Here is a 19,143-nt window from a genome sequence, read left to right as displayed (position 1 = left end):
ACGAATACACTTTATCGCTCAACCACGAAGAAGAACCTTTTCATCCTTTCTTTCTTATCATTTTATCGCGATGGTTCGTTGGATAAGGATATTTTGTCATCCATAAAATCGGCCCTCCCTCCCTCTTATAACACACATCGATACTTATTATAGTATGTATATCCTTCGTATTTATGTATCCAGGCATACTCGTAACGATAATATATAAGATATGTCTTCTTCTCCCTACCTCAGCCCCTTCCGCAAATTACACGATTTATGCTTGTCCGTGAACTCTGATATTGGTAATCATGACAATTATTATAATAATGATAGAAATAACGATGATAACAACTCACTGATAATATATATCGTACAGAAATTTAATCTCGTACAGAACGGAGCTTCCGTCCCTCTCCTTAATTTCCGTTTTCTTAATCATATATATATATATATATATATATATATATATATATAGTTCGTGTATTCTCGTCGTCCTTGAACTACCACTTTAAAGCTAAGTTGACTATACAATACGAAGCTATACAAGCTAAGGGGGAAAATGGACAAATGGTCAAGGTATTATATAGACCAGTATAGAAAACATGGTTATAATTCGTTGAATCTTTCTCTAGCGATTAAACTACAGCGCAAACTAAAAGCACAAACAAATAGGAGGGTATAAGCCTTATTAAGAAATGACGAGAATAAATCGATGAAGCAATTCGATCGAGTTAACCAGCGGGGTTAATGGAATTATTCTGAATTGCTCGATTGATTCGTTTCTCGTGGTCGCACTGCGCTCTTAGAATTTATACTCACTCTCGCTATACTGGTATAAAGTGCGCGTATTCCACGGGTTCTTCTGCTTTCGTTTAACCCTTTATTGGTATTGTCAATTATCTTTGAAGGAACTTTCCTGACTAATGACGCTCGCTACAATGCTCATTTGCTCTGCTGCTGCTGCTTTATATATATATCTATATACGATACATACGAACCTCGTCATGTATACAGCCTCGTTTGCCTATGTACACATAACGACGGATGCTTTGATAGACGATTCGCGAATGGCGTCATTCGGTCAATGAAGTACATCGTCCGATTACCATCATCGATACTCTGTGTATATTTTCTCAATGAATAGCAGCTAGGTTAAAGTAATTATATACCATTTTTATGTTCGTAAAAGCCCCTCTCATCATTAATGATGATCCATCATCGGACCTCTTATTTATCGACGCAAACTGAGTTACCACTCGCATTATTCTCTCTATTATTTTCGGTATATAAGCTCACTCCCAAAACTTTCTCACGTCTCGTTTCTTCTTAGCAAGAATCTTTTCGTAAAAAGAGAAAAGAAAGAAAAAAAAAGAAAACACACTTTCACTCGCTTTTGTTGAAAATAATAATTCATTAGGAGTAAATGAAAATTAGCAAAAAATCTGCAAGAATTGTTCGCGTTAATCGAATTCGTATGTAAATTACTGGCTGTGAAAATATGAGCGAACGCATATAAATTGCGGAAAGCAAATGAATTTAGTGTTGGGTGGAGAGTGAAGATTGGAATGTGTACGAAGGCGAGAAATATGCGAGTCCAGCGTTGTCGTAAAAGTGAGCATCGTTGTAGCTTTAATGCAGTTACGGATTGAGTTCGTATGTATATATGTATATAGCATTGTGCGAGGGCGATATGTGTAGCGGCTCTTGCGTTGTATTCTCCGCAACTCGGTTAGCTTAGCTTTTCCACCCTAACTTGTCCTCTCGCTTAATGTTTGCTGCTAACTTTCTGCTTAACTTGCCGTCCACATAGCCAAAAAGGCTTTGCATAATGCGAAAAGCGTCTCAAGCGAGGTTCTTACTAATCTTTCTCATTTCGGAATGGCTCGCGTATCGCCTCGCATATATTCCTACGACGCAACGGCGGCGTTGGATTCAGAGAGACAAAAAAAAAAGAAACGATGAATTTAAAGTCTGATTTTACAATTTATTATAATTTGGAAAAATTCTGGTATATCTTGTCGTTTCAACGATTCTTATATAGTCATTAGATTTTTACATATACTTTTAACACATAGAAAACTACAATAATAATAATAATAAATATACTGCATTATTGTATATATATATATATATATATATATTTATGTAAGTATATATGTGGTATATAGGAAGGAAAGAAAGAATAATCTGTTATTAACAACGCTGCACTCGTAGCTGCGAAAGAAAAGATAATTTGATGAGAGGAATAAACGAAATTGGGAGTAGCGAGAAAATCAAGGCCCTGCAAAGATTCGATATGGTCGAAGAACTGTATATAGAGGCTCTGCGCGGAAGACATATTTGAGGGTATGGTGTGTAGTATATATATATATATTTCGGTGTAGCGTGAAATTTATGCGTGATGTGTGTGGATGTGTATTTGCATCGACAATAAGTCGTAGAATTGTACAGTCGATCGTGAAAAATGATCGCTGCGAGAATGATTTATCTCGTTTGACCAATTGTCCACGCCCGGCCTCGATTTTCAAGCATTCGCCTGGAGCCATGAAAAACTGATTTCCCAAGGAGATAAATCACGTATATGCAATTCTGTCGTACGCGGTCTATTTACAATGGAAAAAAAAGAAGAAAATGATGGAAAGCGGATATCAATGTAATGCGCCAACATATCGAAAGCGTAGGGCGCTTTGATAAATGCAACATTCCAAATTCTCAATAATATACACGTGAGAGTCTAAGTATATGTGCGTGTGTTCTCGTGGACCTGTTTTATATGAAGTGTATATATAACTTGGTGTGACGTTTGTGCGTGGCTACGTGTGATCGTGTATATTTCTCAACGTGACGAATAATATGTCCTAATTAGCTTCGTTACAAAAACCTTACAACTATTCAACAAAAACCAATCATCTGGTAACAACTCTTATCTATTTGTTGCTTCTTCGTTCGTGTGTCACTATATATTTCATTATTCTTCTCTCTCTCTCTCTCCCTCTTCCTCCCTCTCTTCTAGCCTCTCACGTCCGCCTCCACTCTCATCTCATTTCGCGCACGAAAACTTTAAAGCTCGTGAAAAAGCAACTCCTTATCATTTTGCAGTATTCTCGGAATGCGCGGCGCCAGCTTGCGAGATTTCACGAAAATACCAAAGTCCAATAGCGGAATATTGCTGTTTTATTTGGAAAGTTGCAAGAAGCTTCGGGAAAATCTCGCTTGCTTCTTATATAGGAATAGGAAACTCTTGAATTGAAGCGAAATAACCATGAACTTATTATCATCTACTTTACCACCTTGAAGACCGATCAAAACTTATCGTAATATCGCTATGTAATAATTTCTTCATAACGCTATAGTATATACTCTATATGTATACGCTTCTAATGTTTATAATATGATAACTCTAAAAAATTCAAGATATTTTGGTACTTTTTCATATAACACTGATAGAAATCCATTGACGAGTCAGTTAGATGAATCATTGATATGAATACAGATAATCGATATAATATTTTTATAAGTGGATCATTGATATTATTTATTAAAAAGGAGTTTTTCGCGTGTATACGGTCTTCAACGTGATAGCTATAACCGAGAGGTAGCTCGTATTCGTCAGACTGGAAAACCGGTCGTATTTCACGAGGAACCACTTTGACACGTTTGAAAATTTTTTTAAGATTGGAACAATTGTTACGAGAAGAACGAGAATTGAATACTTTATGCATAAATGAAAAATTCTCGCTAACAGCAGATATTATCGCGTACCACCGTCTGCCTGCTCACAGTTGCGTCCCTAATGATCACTAAGCTCGAATTAACTGTCGCAAAACTAACCAGCAACGTCAGCAGCTCTAAGAGCAGCTGATTGGTCAATGGAAAGTTTAACCTACCGCGTCAACGACTCGTTACAATCGTTCTGTCGCTGTTCGCCGTTTGCTCACTAATTATTATCACAATCTTCCGAGATGTATACTTGAAACGTTATTGTGCAACGAAGAATGAAAGATCCAAATCGTTCCTCGTGTGGTCCTGGTCTCTTACGATTACTCTATTATATGTTTATATTTATATTACTCTTTCTCTCTCTATGTATATATATATATATATATATACATATACTCTATTATAATTATCATATAGACAAGAGCGATGAAAAAGCGCGCCGCTAACAAATTTTTCCAAAGGGACCAAACATCTTAAAATAGGCGCAGCTCAATAATGCGTTTACAGTCCACGAATTTTCGCATTTTCAGCACTTCCAAGTGGGATTGGTCGGGAAGTGGTGAAAAGTATAAAAATGAGGGACGCGCGAAGTACGCGATCAATCTCGCGTGGGTGTTAGCGACGCAGGGGTGGGAGTGGTTGTATAGGGAGGGGGGAGGTGAGGGATGGAATAGAAGGAAATAAGTATACGCGTGATGTTTGTGTGTGTGTGTGTGTGTGTGTGTGTGCAATGACGTAGGACAGGATTGAATAGGGTGATTGAATGAGGGTGAGTAATATTATTAGGGTCGGACTGGGGGAAGGGGATAATCGGCAATGCGTTAAAATTCGTCCACGAGGCGACTGATATAACGAGGATCGAGATTGCTGCAGAGGATTGTACGATTTGGAAAGAGCGAAGCTGATGGACTGAATTTATCATAAAAGTTGGATGGATCGGTGCAGCTGGCGCACGCATGAGAAAAAAAGACTATATAGGATCCTCTTTCGATGTTCGATCAAAGTTGTCGAGAGCCAATTGGCCCGAGTCTTCCGAGGCTAATCGTGCGAATGGAAAAACTCGCGTGTCAATCTGGTCTCGGTCAATTCCTATATGAAAATGAACCTCGAAATGAGTTTACACGAGGATAATGACGAGACGACTAAATATCCGTGTTTCATTTCTGCTTTCACTACATGATAATAGCATGACTGAGAGAAGTTGCTGTCTTTTATACCAATCGTTGTTACATTGTTTCGTGTGCTGTTGCTGCTGATGTTGCTGCTGCTGCTGTTCGATCACTAGGCTACTTGGTGTTGTGCTGATGGGTATCCCGTGTATTCCCGAGATTCGCTGGAATATCGTCCATACTTTCGGATACGCAAGCTCTGTAGGTGTGTCCATGTGTGTGTGTGTGTGTGTGTGAGGTGTGTTTTTGTTGGTATATTGGTTTGGTGTAGCAGTCGCGTGGATGATGTGATTACATAACCGCACACTTCTCCTTAAGGCTTATCGCGTTGTTGCTCTGGACCGGCTGTAGTGAAACCGAACGGTTCTTCTCGAGTGTCAAGAGGTCCCGGAAGAGGGCGTTCACGTTGTAGTTGGTCTTCGCCGAGGTCTCCAGGAAGCCGCAACCCCAATTGGCCGCCTCCGCCTCGCCCTCGCTCGTCGATACTTCTCGTACCGCCGGGCTCTCGTCGCACTTGTTACCAACCTGTTGGACAATTCGAACAAAGATATTTTCTATTATGGCCAAGCTTTCATCTAGGTTACCCCAACATACTCAACTTCTCCACAACTTTGCTTCGACGTTTCCCCCTCGAGAAAACTTTTCTAACCTGACGTATGTACATATACATGCAGCAACCAAACGAGAGGACGATCAATTAAAGTTGCGTGCACAAGCTAATTATTAAATTTTCATGGGACCTTCCACGTGGCTTTGTGATTGCTACCGTATTATGCGCTACCGTATTATGCACTACAATATTATGCAATAAATTTCAATGCTTGGAGGATTTTGAAAATTAGACACATATATATTCATTTGCATAAAATGAACGTGTTTCGTTATGGAAATTATCCAGTTGATTACAATGAGCAATATGTAGATAGTATACGGTTAAATGGATTATTATGCAGTTCTGGGTATACATTTTGGTAATTGATAATATAAAGTTTAAATAAATCGTTCGTTTTGAGTAAAAGCGCGTTTGAAGAAACTGCAGTTCTTTTTTTTTTCAGAAATCTCGTTCGTACTCCAGTAGTCGTTAAGGAATATTATTCGCAGATCAGACTTTTCATTTCCGACGAATGAAGGTTGAAGCGAAGTTTAACGAGACCGGGACATTATTGGCAAATCGATACTAATTTCATTTATGTAGAATTTCCGGTGGCGTTTGACAGGGAAATGGAAGAAAAAGACGAGATAATGAGATAGGAAAGCTTTTAGCCCATTATACGCGAGGAAAAAAGTTTCTCTCGAGAAATGGAGCATTAAAAGGGAGCATTGGTTTTTCGATTGGTTCGATTATAGCAACACAATTCATGTATATATAGCTGAGAATTGATTCGACAGTTTTTGTGCCAAAGTTTCGCTTGGTTGCTGAGATTACTAATTGGTCGACGGACGAAATTGCGGGAATAAATATGGTGGAAAATTGTGCAGTTGTACTCGTGAATGATCTTACCAGCATAATGGGTATTTGCGAGATGTCCTTTCCCTTGAGCTCGCTTATGACGTCCCATATCGGTCGAAGTTCCTCCAGACTTTGCCGGGAGCACACCGAGTACACCAGGATGAAGGCGTGACCTTTGCTTATAGACAACCGCTGCATCGCGGGAAACTGATGGGATCCCGTTGTGTCCGTAATTTGAAGCGTGCAAATGTTCTTATTGCAGCTTATCACCTGGAAATTTTCATTTCACGGCTGCAATTGCTCGCTTTCATTTATTTTCTGCACGCGTTCTCCTCTCGCACACAGCATCGGTCCCACCAGTTTCTCTGCGCGATTCGCGACATTTTTTTAAGTTCACCTCCCCCCCCTCCCCCTCCCCCTTTTTCCTCCATACCCACTCGTATATTCTTTAGATCGTAGTTGCGCTCTTTAAAATTGTTGCAGCAGTTCCGTGAAAAAAAACTAAAGCAACTTTAATACCGCTTTACGCCAACGAGAATTAGAGCGAAGCTCTTGCGTCCTGAACGTTTATGCGTCTGACTTGTGTTGGCTCGTTCTCCTGCAAAAGTATTCTCAACTTCTACGTAATTTATTGTTACGTCGATACGTCGTGTCAGTTACTCTGCGTTATGTATATATATATATATATATATATATATAGTTTGCAAAGGTGAAGGATCAGTCGAGTGTCTCGTTGTTGAACTTCTCGCATAACGCACTATAAACTAATATTCTAATTATCGATGTGAGCGAGCGTTTGCTTTGTCGGTGGATTATATAAGTGTCATTGGAGGAACGAACGAACGAGAAAGAGAAAATCTGGCGAATGATAAAAATATTGTACGATAAAAGATACTAATTAGCTTCGATAGATTCTTATCTGTGTCAGAGGTTACGTTAAAGAAATAGAGAGGGGATGGGATGGGAAGAGAGTTATCGCTGGGCGGCGTAGAATTCCCATTTCCGACCGTTGCGCTCTATTTACCCATAAAACGCGATTAACCTTTCGTCAACCATAAAGCTCCTCTTTGTCCACCCACGGCTACAGCACTCTGGACAATTCTCACGATTAATCCTACGTCAAATTTACAGGAGTGTTTTTTTCTCTTACAACGGAATGGAAAAGTAATTCCGTTATCACGCTTGTATGACGTGGGTACGTGAAATTACTGCAAATCCACACTCTCACTCTTGCACAACGAGAGGCTGCTTAGTTATTCAAAATCACGACCATTAACTTCTACGTGGGAATAGTATTTGACGGATGGCTTGGTAATTTGACTAATTAATCGATTAGTGTGGCTATTAGAGAAGTTTCTACGCATTATAATCAATATGCAGTAGGAGCTAGATGTTCGATCCCCCGTCAGATGCATTATACGATCATGCTGCGCGTTTATTAATCCCTCATGGAATATTAGTCCTTCGTCATTATTGTCACGCTACGAGAAGCGTGATTTCGTTCAAATTCAAAAGCAGTTCTGCCAGCTCGCGTACATTCATAATTCAATTCAACTACCTAGCTCGGGCGGTAACAATTTTTCACGCCGCGTTACTCCGCTTCGGAGCTGACGAAAATTATATCCAGACTTTTCCTGTTTAACTACCCCCGAGCAACCAACCGGGAGAGCAAAAACTGTCCGCAGCCATCTGTAGTTATTATTCCTTAAATATTTAGCCAGCTACACTAGACACGCGAGAGTAAAAAAAATATGACTTCGTTAAGAGCGTCCGTTTACCACGGAAAATTGTAGGAACGTTAAATTGGCTGAAAATTGTTCCGCAAAGCTGTTGAAATTGTCGGAGTTTTTTTATAAATAAATGACCAATTGAAGGGGAGGGGGGGGGGAAGTAATGCGAATAATCACCGTGTCGTATCAATCGATATAGGATATATAATAAAAGTTTTGTAGGAAGGAGTGAAATATAGAGGAGAGAGTACGTGTTTGTTGTTGTTGACTGTGCGTTCGTAGGCTTACCTGCCTATAGTTGTCCTCTATCGTGGGTATGTAAGACTCGCGGAAGGTGCCTTTAACGAAGCGCAGCACTAGGGACGTCTTGCCGACGCCACCTGCCCCGAAAACGACCACGCGATAATCGTTACTCTGCTCCGGCATTCTGACATCTGCCGTCCTGAGTCTCTGAGGCCCCGATGGGCACGGGCCAAGCTTGCAGGGTTCGGTCGGCTCTAACTCTCCTGCCCCGTCGTCCAGTTGTCGAGGCTGCCTTTTGATCTCTATTGCAGCTCCTCCACTCTCTTGCGCGTCGCTTCACCGATCCCCCAGAGTGATCAAGGCCTCCGTGTGTCTCCCGAGACTCCCCGCGACAATTCCAAATGCAACGATTTCTTCTCTCTCGCCTTCGAAACTTGCTTCTCGCCACGCTCCAACGTACCCACCCCTATAGGCTGATTCACTCGCGGGGCCGACCTGTCAAAACCCAAGATTTCCAGTTATAAATTCGCCAAGCCAAGCGGCTACTCGACTTTGGATTTCTCTCTCTGCGCCTGACAGCCAAAAGCTCGCTTCGTCCTGTTCTAGCAAATCGAGTTAGCGCCGATCCCGAAATCAACGGAGCGTACTCACTATATACGATGCAATTTCCTCTCTCGATGAAACGTGAAAACAAGTGCATTTGCACCCACGGCGTTTCAACAAATCACCATGGAACGCCTGCAGATTTCATCGACTGAAAATCACGCCTACCTGCACCTCGTTCTTCTTCTACGTTACTATATAGTATATGCCTCCCTTTATCCCCCTTTCTCTCCTTTCGCTCAAATTCTTCTCAGAACTCTGCATATTACTCCGTATAACTAGGTGTATCCACTCTACGATTTAATTACCCCGAAAATAGAATTTGACAATTGTAACGAAAGGTGTAAAGTACACACACATGTATAGAAAACATATATATTTGCTCTACTTTTTCTCACGAATCTCATTCTTCGTGTGCGAACTGCTGTAATTGGTCTGCTTGTATAGACTATATATATATATATATATATATACTAAATAGCAAACGAATTATTTCGACGGTTTGCAAAAACATAAGTTTTAAATAATCCTCACATGGTCAATCTCTGCGAAATAATTGATATATACTTTGGAAATTAAGCCTGAGTACTAGTCTGAAATCGATATAGCCAAAATATTAGTTACTTTTCCTGGCCCGTTCCAGTGGGTGAATGACCCAAACTTAATTAAGCACTCGTTCTATATCCAAGCTGAATTATTGTATCGCTTCCAAGTTTATTATCCATTCAGCATTCGTCTTATTGATTTTACAATACTTCTAACTAAAAATAATCATCGATCCAAAAAGCCGAGTTTAAAAGTGTAGAGTCTTATGATTGCTCGTCAAAGTCTTTTGCAATGGGGAGAAATTTGTTCCCGAACAAGTGTAGCACGGCGTAACGGTAAAAACTTTTCCGTTATATACGGATATATGTGACAGAAACGCGAGCTTGGCTATTTCTGCATTTACGACTGGTTTGTAAAGAGAAAAGCCTTGTAAAAAGCTTACGCCTACAGTTTCTGATTGATTTACGAGGCAGCTGAATAAAATAAGTGAAAAATCGGAGTAGGAAACAAATCCGAACGACTCACCGATCAAAAGAAATGATGCAACTCAATGAAATATCTACGAATGAATGATAGGATATCGTCTAATGAAATGTTTTACCTCCCACATACGTCCGCTCTTCACAAATACACGCACACACATACACACATGCGTCCTGTACGTGTACCACAGTTGCACAGAGATTCACCACGGATGAAAGATTATAAATTTAAAATACTATGATTACAAATTGTAATGAATAATTCTATAATTGGCAAATTGGATAAGATACCGGATAAAGATGGTCTACTGATTCTGGTTGGATATGGGGGGGGGGGGGGGGGCAAGAATTTGCCATAGTGCACACAACTGGTCTTTGGTGAAAAAAAAAGGAAATAATGCAAGTTGTGGATTAAGCGGGATAAGGATGACACTGCACTCGCCTGGTATGCCAAGGGAGACGAGAATTTCAGCTGGGCCTTTGGCTTGAAGGAGGGTATTTCCCTAGCGGTTGAACTTTTGACCGAACGTCACAGACACGCTGGGAAAGTGGCACTTGCGTGGAAAAGATAATCGTCGCCGTAGTCGTCGTTGTTACTAGATGTTGTTGTCGTTGTTGCGTTCTCTTATAGATACTACGGATGATATTTCCTTTGACAGACAGTGAAGAACTGGCTGGCCTCGTCACGATTGCACACTCGTCGCCGGGGTGCTCGGATCTCAGACACCGGCAGCCTTTTTGTTCGAGTCATTAATGCCCATGCCGTTCCTACTGTGTGAACGCGCTCGATTTTTTAATATTAACAGGATCGGCATAGCGAATAGCTCGTTTCTCGACACTTTTCACCCGCGTGAACTTCGATGATTTTGGATGAAAACGCAGCGCACGCCCTCCGTCAAGGGGGGTCCCCCTCTTTCCTCGTGTGTTTCTGTGTGCAGCTAGGTACGTGCGCACTACGCCAAAAGCTCACAAGAAAATCAATAGCGCTTTCACGTGAAGGCGTACATGCAAACACAAGCCCGCGGCTCAATTATGTCATTCAAACTTTCTTTCCATCTTTTTTAATCATCGCCTACGATGATTTGCTTCTCTCTTCCGATCATCTTTAAAAATTTATTCACTCGGTTCGACTCCTCAATAAATCATAAAATCAACTTTTCTCAACTTTTTCCCCTTCATACCATAGCTACTTAATAATTTCAAAACTCTTATATTGAATTACTTTAGTACTATTGATTAAATGCAATTTTATTCAATGTGAAAATACTATTATACAAAAGTAATATTAAAAATATACAGTGTATTACTTTTCTGTTATCTCTCTTAATACTGGATTTCTGGTTACGTTTTCACTACCTTCGTGTTCTATGGATTCATACACCCATTTGCGATTATTTCTATTAAATTAGAGAAAAGACTCTGTTAATCGGTGATAACGTTGCTGTAGCTGTAATATAAATGTGTTTCTCAGGTTTACCTGCATTCGTGACCACATTTAGTAGAGAGACATTTAGGACATGGGAAATGACAACCTTCGCAGTCAAAGCTTAGGCAATCGCAAAAATTGTCTCCTGTTTGTACATATGTTCCTATATCATCGTGAACTATTATCTTTTTAACTCCTTGATTTAATCTCCTATTTAATTTTCTTTTCTCCCTTTCGCTTTGCTCAGGATTAAAATTTTTAAGAAATTTTTGTCCTAATTTATCGACCGATGATTGTTTCTTCTGTCCCTTCTCTTTAGAACCCCTCTATTATAAAAAATTAACATTATTAAAGTTAGGAAATAATAAGCCATAAATGGGATTGGCTGGATCAACTTACAGGTCGTCCTGGTCTGTTACCACTTTCTGTATTCTTAGCTGATGAATTATTTGTACTGTTTTTTGAGCCTTCCATTGTTGTAGTAATGAAAATCTTAATTGTTACACATTGCAGTTATCAAACATTTTTAATTTTTGATGTCCAAAAGTCATCCCTATTTTAACCTCTCTCTAGTACCAAAAATATATAAAATTATATTTTATTTCTTACAACTGTTTAAAATAATAAGTCATCCACGAATCTAACTATGACTAAAGTAAAAAATTAATGCAGAGGTAATGAAACAAATCTCAAAAAGATTCAAATTTAGAGTTTGTAAAGATATACTATAAGCTATCTGATGAAAACATAAAAGCTCAACACAATAACATATAATTTTAATTATTCATGTATTAACAGTGATACTTATATTGGAAAATAAGAGATAATCAGAGAAAATCTGTTAATGTAGTTACGAGCTTTCCTGTATATTTATACATACATGCAATCAATTTTTATATTTATTTTTTAAAATAAATTCAATTTTATTATTTTGAGATTATCTATTCTTCTTACCTCTACCGATAAATTTTTGAACTAAACTTGACAGCTGTTTGAGCCTGAGCTGCTTTTGCTTGCACGTGCTACTGTTGCAACCTGCGGAAACTGCCTTGCGTTACTATAACCTTAAAAATTTTGTTCTATTAAACATGGTTAATAGTGAGTTCATATCGTTCAATGTACATTATATTCCACTTTATACAATTTCTTTAAAGTTTGGTGTGCTTTTGCTAGCTTTTATTAAAATATTTTAATATTTAAAAAACAAGAATGTTTAATTGTTATTTGTAAATGAAATTAATTAAAAATATTTTCAGCTAGAACCATTATATCTTAAAATGGGGAAAAAAGGTTATAATTGGAAAGCACGAAATGTTTCTGAAATAAAAATTGATGATTCCGCAACAAAAAAGGTAATAGAAATGTAGTAGCTTATCAGAATTAAAATGTTTTTTCTAATAATTCACATATTTATTTTATTACATTATTTTTCAGATTGTCCTAGATATTAACCATCGATCTGATTCTTATGATACTTGTAATGCTTTAGTTTTACCAAGCACAAAAAGAAAAACTAAAAAAAATGATAAGGAGAAAAGTGTATCTCGATTATTATCAAAAAAACGGAGAAAAGAGTTAGAGAAAGTTGTTGAGAGAAAGCAGAAGAAATTGCAGGTAGTAATATTTTTAATAATTTTTTTAACCCTTGATAATAATAAAAAGACGTTTTAAATATTTAAATTATATAAATAATATTATAGAGAGCATCGTTATTAGATGAATTAGCAAAAGTTCAAGCTCCGATTGATGAATTGAAGCAGTATACTTCTTTAACAACTATACAAACAAAAGGCTTGAAGCGTCACTTAAGAGAGTTGGAAACACTTGTGATAAAAAATTCTGCTGATACTAATGATGAAAATGAAGATAAGGAAGAATTTGTAACAAATGCAATTAAAGGAGCAAAGAAAAAAAGAATTTCTGCACTTGTTTCTGAGGAAGGAAAAAACACCTCTTCTGATCCAAATGTTATTCCTCTTAATGTAAGCAAATTGGTATTTTTGAATTTTTTTTTGCACATTTGATAATATAGATATGAGATTAATATATACTTATTTTTACTGTGTCATTTTAGATTTCAAGTGAAAGCGAGTCAGAAAGCAATGAAGATGAAGATTCAGAATGTGTAAAAGAAGATTCACAGACACATAATAAAATAAACACAATACAAGAAGATAACACAAGTGTAATTAAAAGTTTAGATTCTAAATGTAGTTTAAAGAAGGATGAATCAGTCTTGCTAAAAGCAGAAGTACTTGTGAAGAAAACAAATAACAATAATACTGTAAGTAATAAAGAGGTAAAAATAAAGGGATGGTTTGTAGAATCATTAGATACAGAGGTAAATAAGAATGTAGCTACTCAAAACATACCAGCATCTTTTGTAATGGTCAATAGAAAACCTGATATTCAAGCTGCTAGAATGAAATTGCCTGTGGTAGCTGAAGAACAGACTATTGTTGAAGCAATCAATGAAAATCCTGTTGTTATAATTACTGGAGAAACTGGAAGTGGTAAAACAACACAAGTACCTCAATTTTTATATGAGGCTGGCTATGCAAAGAGTAGAATGATAGGCGTTACAGAACCTAGAAGAGTAGCCGCAATGTCCATGAGCCGTCGAGTAGCGGAAGAAATGAATCTTTCTGAAAATGAAGTTTCCTATTTAATTCGATTTGAAGGAAACACGACACCAGAAACTAAAATTAAATTTATGACTGACGGTGTTTTGTTAAAAGAAGTTCAAAGTGTAAGTATAAAGTACATTTATTACTTCATAAATCTATGTACACTTATTAAATAATTGTTGTGTTCTTAAACTGCAGGATTTCTTATTAACAAAATATTCTGTTATTATTCTGGATGAAGCCCATGAGCGTAGTGTTTATACTGACATTCTTATTGGATTATTATCGCGTATAGTGCCTTTACGCTATAAACGAAATGACCCATTAAAGCTTGTAATTATGTCAGCTACGTTACGGATAGAAGAATTCGTTGAAAATACAAGATTATTTAAAATAAAACCGCCGGTAATCACTGTAGACTCTAGACAATTTCCTGTAACTATTCATTTTAATAGAAAGACAAGCGCTGATTATGTGACAGATGCTTTACGTAAAGCTGTTAAAATACATACTCGTCTACCGGAAGGAGGAATTTTAATTTTTTTAACTGGTATAAATGAGTTAAATCAGTATAATTATATTTATTTTCCTTGTCTTCATTAGAGTTTGTATTCTGATAGGTCAACGAGAAGTCAATTCAGTTGTGCGCAAATTAAGGAAAGCTTTCCCATGGAAAAGATATGACTCTGCTAAAGTAAATTCAATCAAATCGGAAGAGGAAAAAAGTTTTGAAAGAAAAAAGGAGGATGACAAAGGATCCGATAACAATGACGATAATGAGAAAAAAAGTGATACTGAAAATAAAGAAGAATCGGACGACGATTTCAATGCTAATGAAGCCCTCAGACGAAATAAGCAAAGACGAAAGAAGCAGTTATCCGATTTACCAAATATCAATTTGGATGAGTATGTAGAATGAGATGATAATAAAACATTGAGTAAGTTAAGAAATGTATGATACATTTTTAGTTTCTCCGTTGTACCAATTGACGATACTCATGAAGATACAATCTATCAAGATGAAAATGATGATGAGTTAATTGACGATGATGAAGACGCAGATGAAGATGTTTTTGATTTAACCGGATTATCAAATGTACAGCCATTATGGGTTCTTCCACTTTATTCTTTGCTGCCAAAACATAAGCAAGCAAAGGTTAAACATTTTCTTAATATCATAATATTTTATTACATCCTATAATTCATTTATGCTAATATCATTTCGAATTTCCTTTTTAGGTGTTTGAAGCTGTTCCTGAAGGATACCGCTTATGTGTAGTAGCTACAAATGTAGCAGAAACTTCTCTCACAATACCAAATATAAAATATGTCGTTGATTCTGGCCGCTGTAAAATGCGATTGTATGATAAAGTTACAGGAGTAACTACGTATCGAATTAATTTTACAAGCAAAGCTGGTGCAGACCAGCGCGCTGGAAGAGCAGGTCGAACTGGACCGGGTCATTGTTACAGGTACATAAATATCAGTATCTTATAAAAATTTGCATCAGATAATGTAATCATTTTTGTATAGGCTATATTCTTCTGCAGTATTTAATGATCAATTCGAGCCTTATACTCAGTCTGAAATTAAACGAAAACCGGTTGATGATTTGGTTTTACAAATGAAAGTCATGAATATTGATAAAGTGGTAAATTTTCCGTTTCCTTCTCCTCCAGATATTGATCAGTTAAAATTTGCTGAAAACCGTTTAACAATTCTAGGAGCATTAAAAGAACAGCCGCTTCATACTCATAGTAAGAAATATTTACAAAATAAGAGACATTGTGAATTTTACATTTGATAATATATTTCTATTGTAGATAAATATAATGCAAAAGTAACTCAGTTGGGACATAGCATTGCAGCATTTCCAGTTGCTCCTCGTTATGGAAAAATGTTAGCGCTCTCTCATCAACATAATTTATTAAATTATACCATATGTATGGTAGCAGCCCTTTCCGTTCAAGAAGTCTTAATAGAAGCATTTGATGTTGAGGGATCTACTAAGAATAAGTGGTCACAAACACGCCGATTGTGGGCTGGAACCGCTAATAGCTTATTGCTAGGTGATCCAATGGTTTTAATACGGGCTATTGGAGCTGCAGAGTACGCAGGATCGAAGGGTAAACTGTTACCTTTTTGCGAGGAACATGGTCTTAGACACAAAGCAGTGATTGAAATCAGGAAGCTAAGACAGCAGCTCACAAACGAAATTAATTTAAATATTCCGAATTTAAATTTGACGGTTGATCCAAAGTAAGTGTACCAGTCAATTTATTCGAAACAAAAACTATGTGTATCTTCTTTTTAGAATGGCTCCGCCAACCGATTCACAAGCGAAGCTATTGCGGCAAATAATTCTTTCTGGTATGGCAGATCAGATAGCACGAAAGGTTCCACCTGATGAAGTTAAAGAAGATCAAGATAAGATAAAGTGGAAATATGCTTATAAGTGTGTAACATGATTTAAGTTTATCTTTAATTTATTGCGATATATTTTGATAATTACATTTCTTTTTCAGAACTCTAGAAATGGAAGATCCAGTTTTTATGCATTCTTCTTGTGTTTTACGAAAAACTTTGCCTGAATGGGTAGTCTATCAAGAAGTATATGAAACTAACAAAATTTACATGCGTGGTGTTACAGCTATAGAACCAGAATGGTTACCAAAGTTTGCACCTACACTTTGTAATTTAAGTGAACCATTGATGGATCCTCCACCATGGTTTGTAAAGAATTAATATATTTAATATTAATAAGTTCTATAGGTTTACTAATTTGATATAACTATTAACAAATGTGTTATTCGAATCTACACACAGGTATGACTCTAATACTGACAAAGTTATGTGTCGCATAACCGGCAGTATTGGTAAAGCTGGATGGGAGCTACCATTAATAAATTCAGAATACCCATTAAGTGTAGAAGGTGTAAAGTGGTTTGCACGCTTTTTTCTTGAAGGAGATGTGTGTCGAAAACTCAAACGTTATACTCGATCTTTATTATCTACTCCTGGTAGCATCAACAAAACATGGTCTAAGTATGTCATCTAAATTATTAAGTAACAATTAGTTTTACTATGTAGTTATAAAATAATTATTTGTACAGATTGATACCACGGACTGAGGCAATAACAAAAGCATTGCTATCACAAGAGGTAATGTCAAAGGATAAACTATTAGCAATTTGGAGTTCAGACAATACATGTAAGTATGCTTATCTAGTTAATAAAACTTTTTTCAAACTCTTTTTTAAATAAGATTGATTTGAAATTTATAGTTTTATTGTCTGCATATCTGAAATGGTTGCCTGAATCAGCTCACGCAGAAGTCACTCTTCTATGGCCTCCCACATAATAGAAAGATTTATTAGTAGTTTTATTTGTTTGTTTGTTGAAATATAAGTAAGTATGTTCTACATAATATGTAAATGTGTTTAAAAAATTTTTATATTTTGTAAAATTTCAGCAAATAATAAATAAGCTATGAACACTGTAGGTATTTTATACATAATTTGTGTAGCATGCAATAACAGCATACAAATAATGCTCTACTAATTAATAAATTGTAACAATATTTCTAGATATAAATTATAGCGTGGTTGTAATAATAAAAAGAAAAAATGAAATAGCTATTTATAAGAAGTCTGTGTCATTTAGTATTTATTCTACATAGTAGAAGCAATATTTGATAAACGTCGTAATTTTCGCTAATATCACACGAAAGTCTACGCAATTTATTGTAGTAAATTTATTCAGCTTTCAAAGCTTTCTTTTCTTTTTTTTTTATAGGATTTTTTTTGCACTCTCTATAAACATTATTCAAATCAAATGCTGCCTTTATATTATCCTAAAATATAAATTAATTAGTTTACAGTAATAAGTTTTATTTTGTTTCTTCTTTGAAACACATACCAAGGAGAACAAGAATTTCACAAGTTTCCCTCTACGATCTGCATTTGGTCTTCTCTCTACTTCTCTGCTTTCTTTGAAGAGTATTAATGTAGGCAGTTGTTTACTGGTACTAGCATCACTGACATGATACTTTTGAGCTGCATCAGGATACCTTCCAATATCAACTTTGCCAAATTTAAAATTTTCTAAAGCAAATCTACGAAGATGAAAAAGAATGCAAATAATATAATGTCTTTCAGTTCTTCTACTTTCAGAGAAAATACATTATACTTTTTATATAAACTTACTCTGCAGACAACTCTGCAAAAATTGGTGCAAAATTTACACATGCTGGGTTCCATGCTGTATAAAAAGCTACCAACCATACAATCCCCTTATCTCTATTTAATTCTTCTTGCAAACCTTCTGCTCCTCGTAAGTAGATAATCTTTTCTGGGCCTTGATATGTAGGCTCAGGTAGTACCAAGCCACATACTGAAAGAAAATTCTTTATGTACAAACATATCCTTAAAATTTGATATCATCTTAAGCAATGAAATAGTACTCACAAATAAAAATAATTCCAAATAAAATACCCATACGTATATCTGCATAGAACCAAAGTATTAAATTTGCGATTTTGGTATAAACAAAACTAGATGAAAGATAGTTTATCATTGTTACACTTCCAGTTTTTCTTGTTCTGAACATTATTACTATCATTAGAAAAAATAGGATTTCTGTTTCTCTCTGTAAAAATAAAGAGTGTATAATTACTGCACTTAAAATAATTTGAACAATAATTTCAAGATTAAAATAGTTTTTATACTTACTCCATCCAGTTCACATTCAGCTTGTGCAAATATATAATTGCATACAATTGGAATACGTTTTGATACCACATATGAGATACTTAGCAATAAATTTATTAAATAATAAGGCTTTACAAGCAAACGAAGATCTTTTTTAAACGACATGTTTTTAATGCACAATATAAAACACGGAAGAATCACAAGGTTTTTAGGTTATACAACTCTTAAATTTAAGTGACTTTAGCCCCTCTAACTTCTAACCCTACTCCTCCTACTCGTTCTATTCATCACCCCAATTTTATTCAATACAACAAAATATTTGTTTAAAAGAATTTTGGAAAATTGGTATATACAATTACTATATCTTCGGTGAATTTTTAGAATGTTAAACCATTCTAAATCGTGGTTTAAGGGGTTGGGACACGGGGATACTATATTCTCACACCCTACCTACAT

At 36.4% G+C, this 19,143-nt stretch overlaps 4 protein-coding genes across 6 annotated transcripts; 1 reads left to right on the top strand and 3 right to left on the bottom strand.

The window, feature by feature from the left end:
• Positions 1 to 1,941: 1,941 nt before the first annotated feature.
• On the bottom strand, positions 1,942 to 10,813 carry LOC136785730 (GTP-binding protein Di-Ras2-like). The gene is made up of 4 exons (XM_066746965.1): positions 10,368 to 10,813; positions 8,340 to 8,789; positions 6,373 to 6,591; positions 1,942 to 5,396 (listed from the first exon to the last, which is right to left on the bottom strand). The coding sequence occupies exons 2-4, from the start codon at positions 8,475 to 8,477 to the stop codon at positions 5,163 to 5,165; spliced, it is 591 nt and encodes a 196-aa protein (XP_066603062.1). The 5' UTR covers positions 8,478 to 8,789; positions 10,368 to 10,813; the 3' UTR covers positions 1,942 to 5,162.
• Positions 10,814 to 11,166: 353 nt separating this feature from the next.
• Positions 11,167 to 12,415, bottom strand: LOC136785798 (ARL14 effector protein-like). Of its 3 annotated transcripts, none has more exons than XM_066747074.1 (4): positions 12,306 to 12,415; positions 11,751 to 11,920; positions 11,403 to 11,677; positions 11,167 to 11,322 (listed from the first exon to the last, which is right to left on the bottom strand). In XM_066747074.1, exons 2-4 carry the CDS (start codon positions 11,823 to 11,825, stop codon positions 11,229 to 11,231), a joined length of 444 nt encoding a protein of 147 aa, XP_066603171.1. In that variant the 5' UTR covers positions 11,826 to 11,920; positions 12,306 to 12,415; the 3' UTR covers positions 11,167 to 11,228. The 3 variants fall into 3 exon arrangements, with proteins under 3 accessions (XP_066603171.1, XP_066603172.1, XP_066603173.1); XM_066747075.1 differs by lacking the exon at positions 12,306 to 12,415 and adding an exon at positions 12,232 to 12,280; XM_066747076.1 differs by lacking the exon at positions 12,306 to 12,415 and having other exon boundaries at positions 11,167 to 11,344; positions 11,751 to 12,194.
• Positions 12,358 to 17,479, top strand: LOC136785795 (probable ATP-dependent RNA helicase kurz). The gene is made up of 16 exons (XM_066747071.1): positions 12,358 to 12,449; positions 12,608 to 12,703; positions 12,786 to 12,965; positions 13,052 to 13,333; positions 13,426 to 14,100; positions 14,177 to 14,528; positions 14,599 to 14,884; positions 14,948 to 15,134; positions 15,218 to 15,450; positions 15,512 to 15,735; positions 15,802 to 16,237; positions 16,293 to 16,433; positions 16,504 to 16,707; positions 16,805 to 17,023; positions 17,092 to 17,189; positions 17,263 to 17,479. The coding sequence occupies exons 2-16, from the start codon at positions 12,629 to 12,631 to the stop codon at positions 17,337 to 17,339; spliced, it is 3,669 nt and encodes a 1,222-aa protein (XP_066603168.1). The 5' UTR covers positions 12,358 to 12,449; positions 12,608 to 12,628; the 3' UTR covers positions 17,340 to 17,479.
• Positions 17,417 to 19,139, bottom strand: LOC136785797 (thioredoxin-related transmembrane protein 2 homolog). The gene is made up of 5 exons (XM_066747073.1): positions 18,709 to 19,139; positions 18,445 to 18,625; positions 18,184 to 18,370; positions 17,897 to 18,092; positions 17,417 to 17,831 (listed from the first exon to the last, which is right to left on the bottom strand). Exons 1-5 carry the CDS (start codon positions 18,850 to 18,852, stop codon positions 17,733 to 17,735), a joined length of 807 nt encoding a protein of 268 aa, XP_066603170.1. The 5' UTR covers positions 18,853 to 19,139; the 3' UTR covers positions 17,417 to 17,732.
• Positions 19,140 to 19,143: the final 4 nt, after the last annotated feature.

The sequence above is a fragment of the Prorops nasuta genome, unplaced genomic scaffold (genome assembly GCF_024137725.1).
Source record: "Prorops nasuta isolate Cenicafe-Biocafe unplaced genomic scaffold, Cenicafe_Pnas_1.2 PNAS00003, whole genome shotgun sequence".
NCBI classification, from domain to species: Eukaryota; Metazoa; Arthropoda; class Insecta; order Hymenoptera; family Bethylidae; genus Prorops; species Prorops nasuta.
The sequence above is the reverse complement of the archived record's forward strand: the minus strand, read 5'-3'. Positions and strand labels throughout refer to the sequence as shown.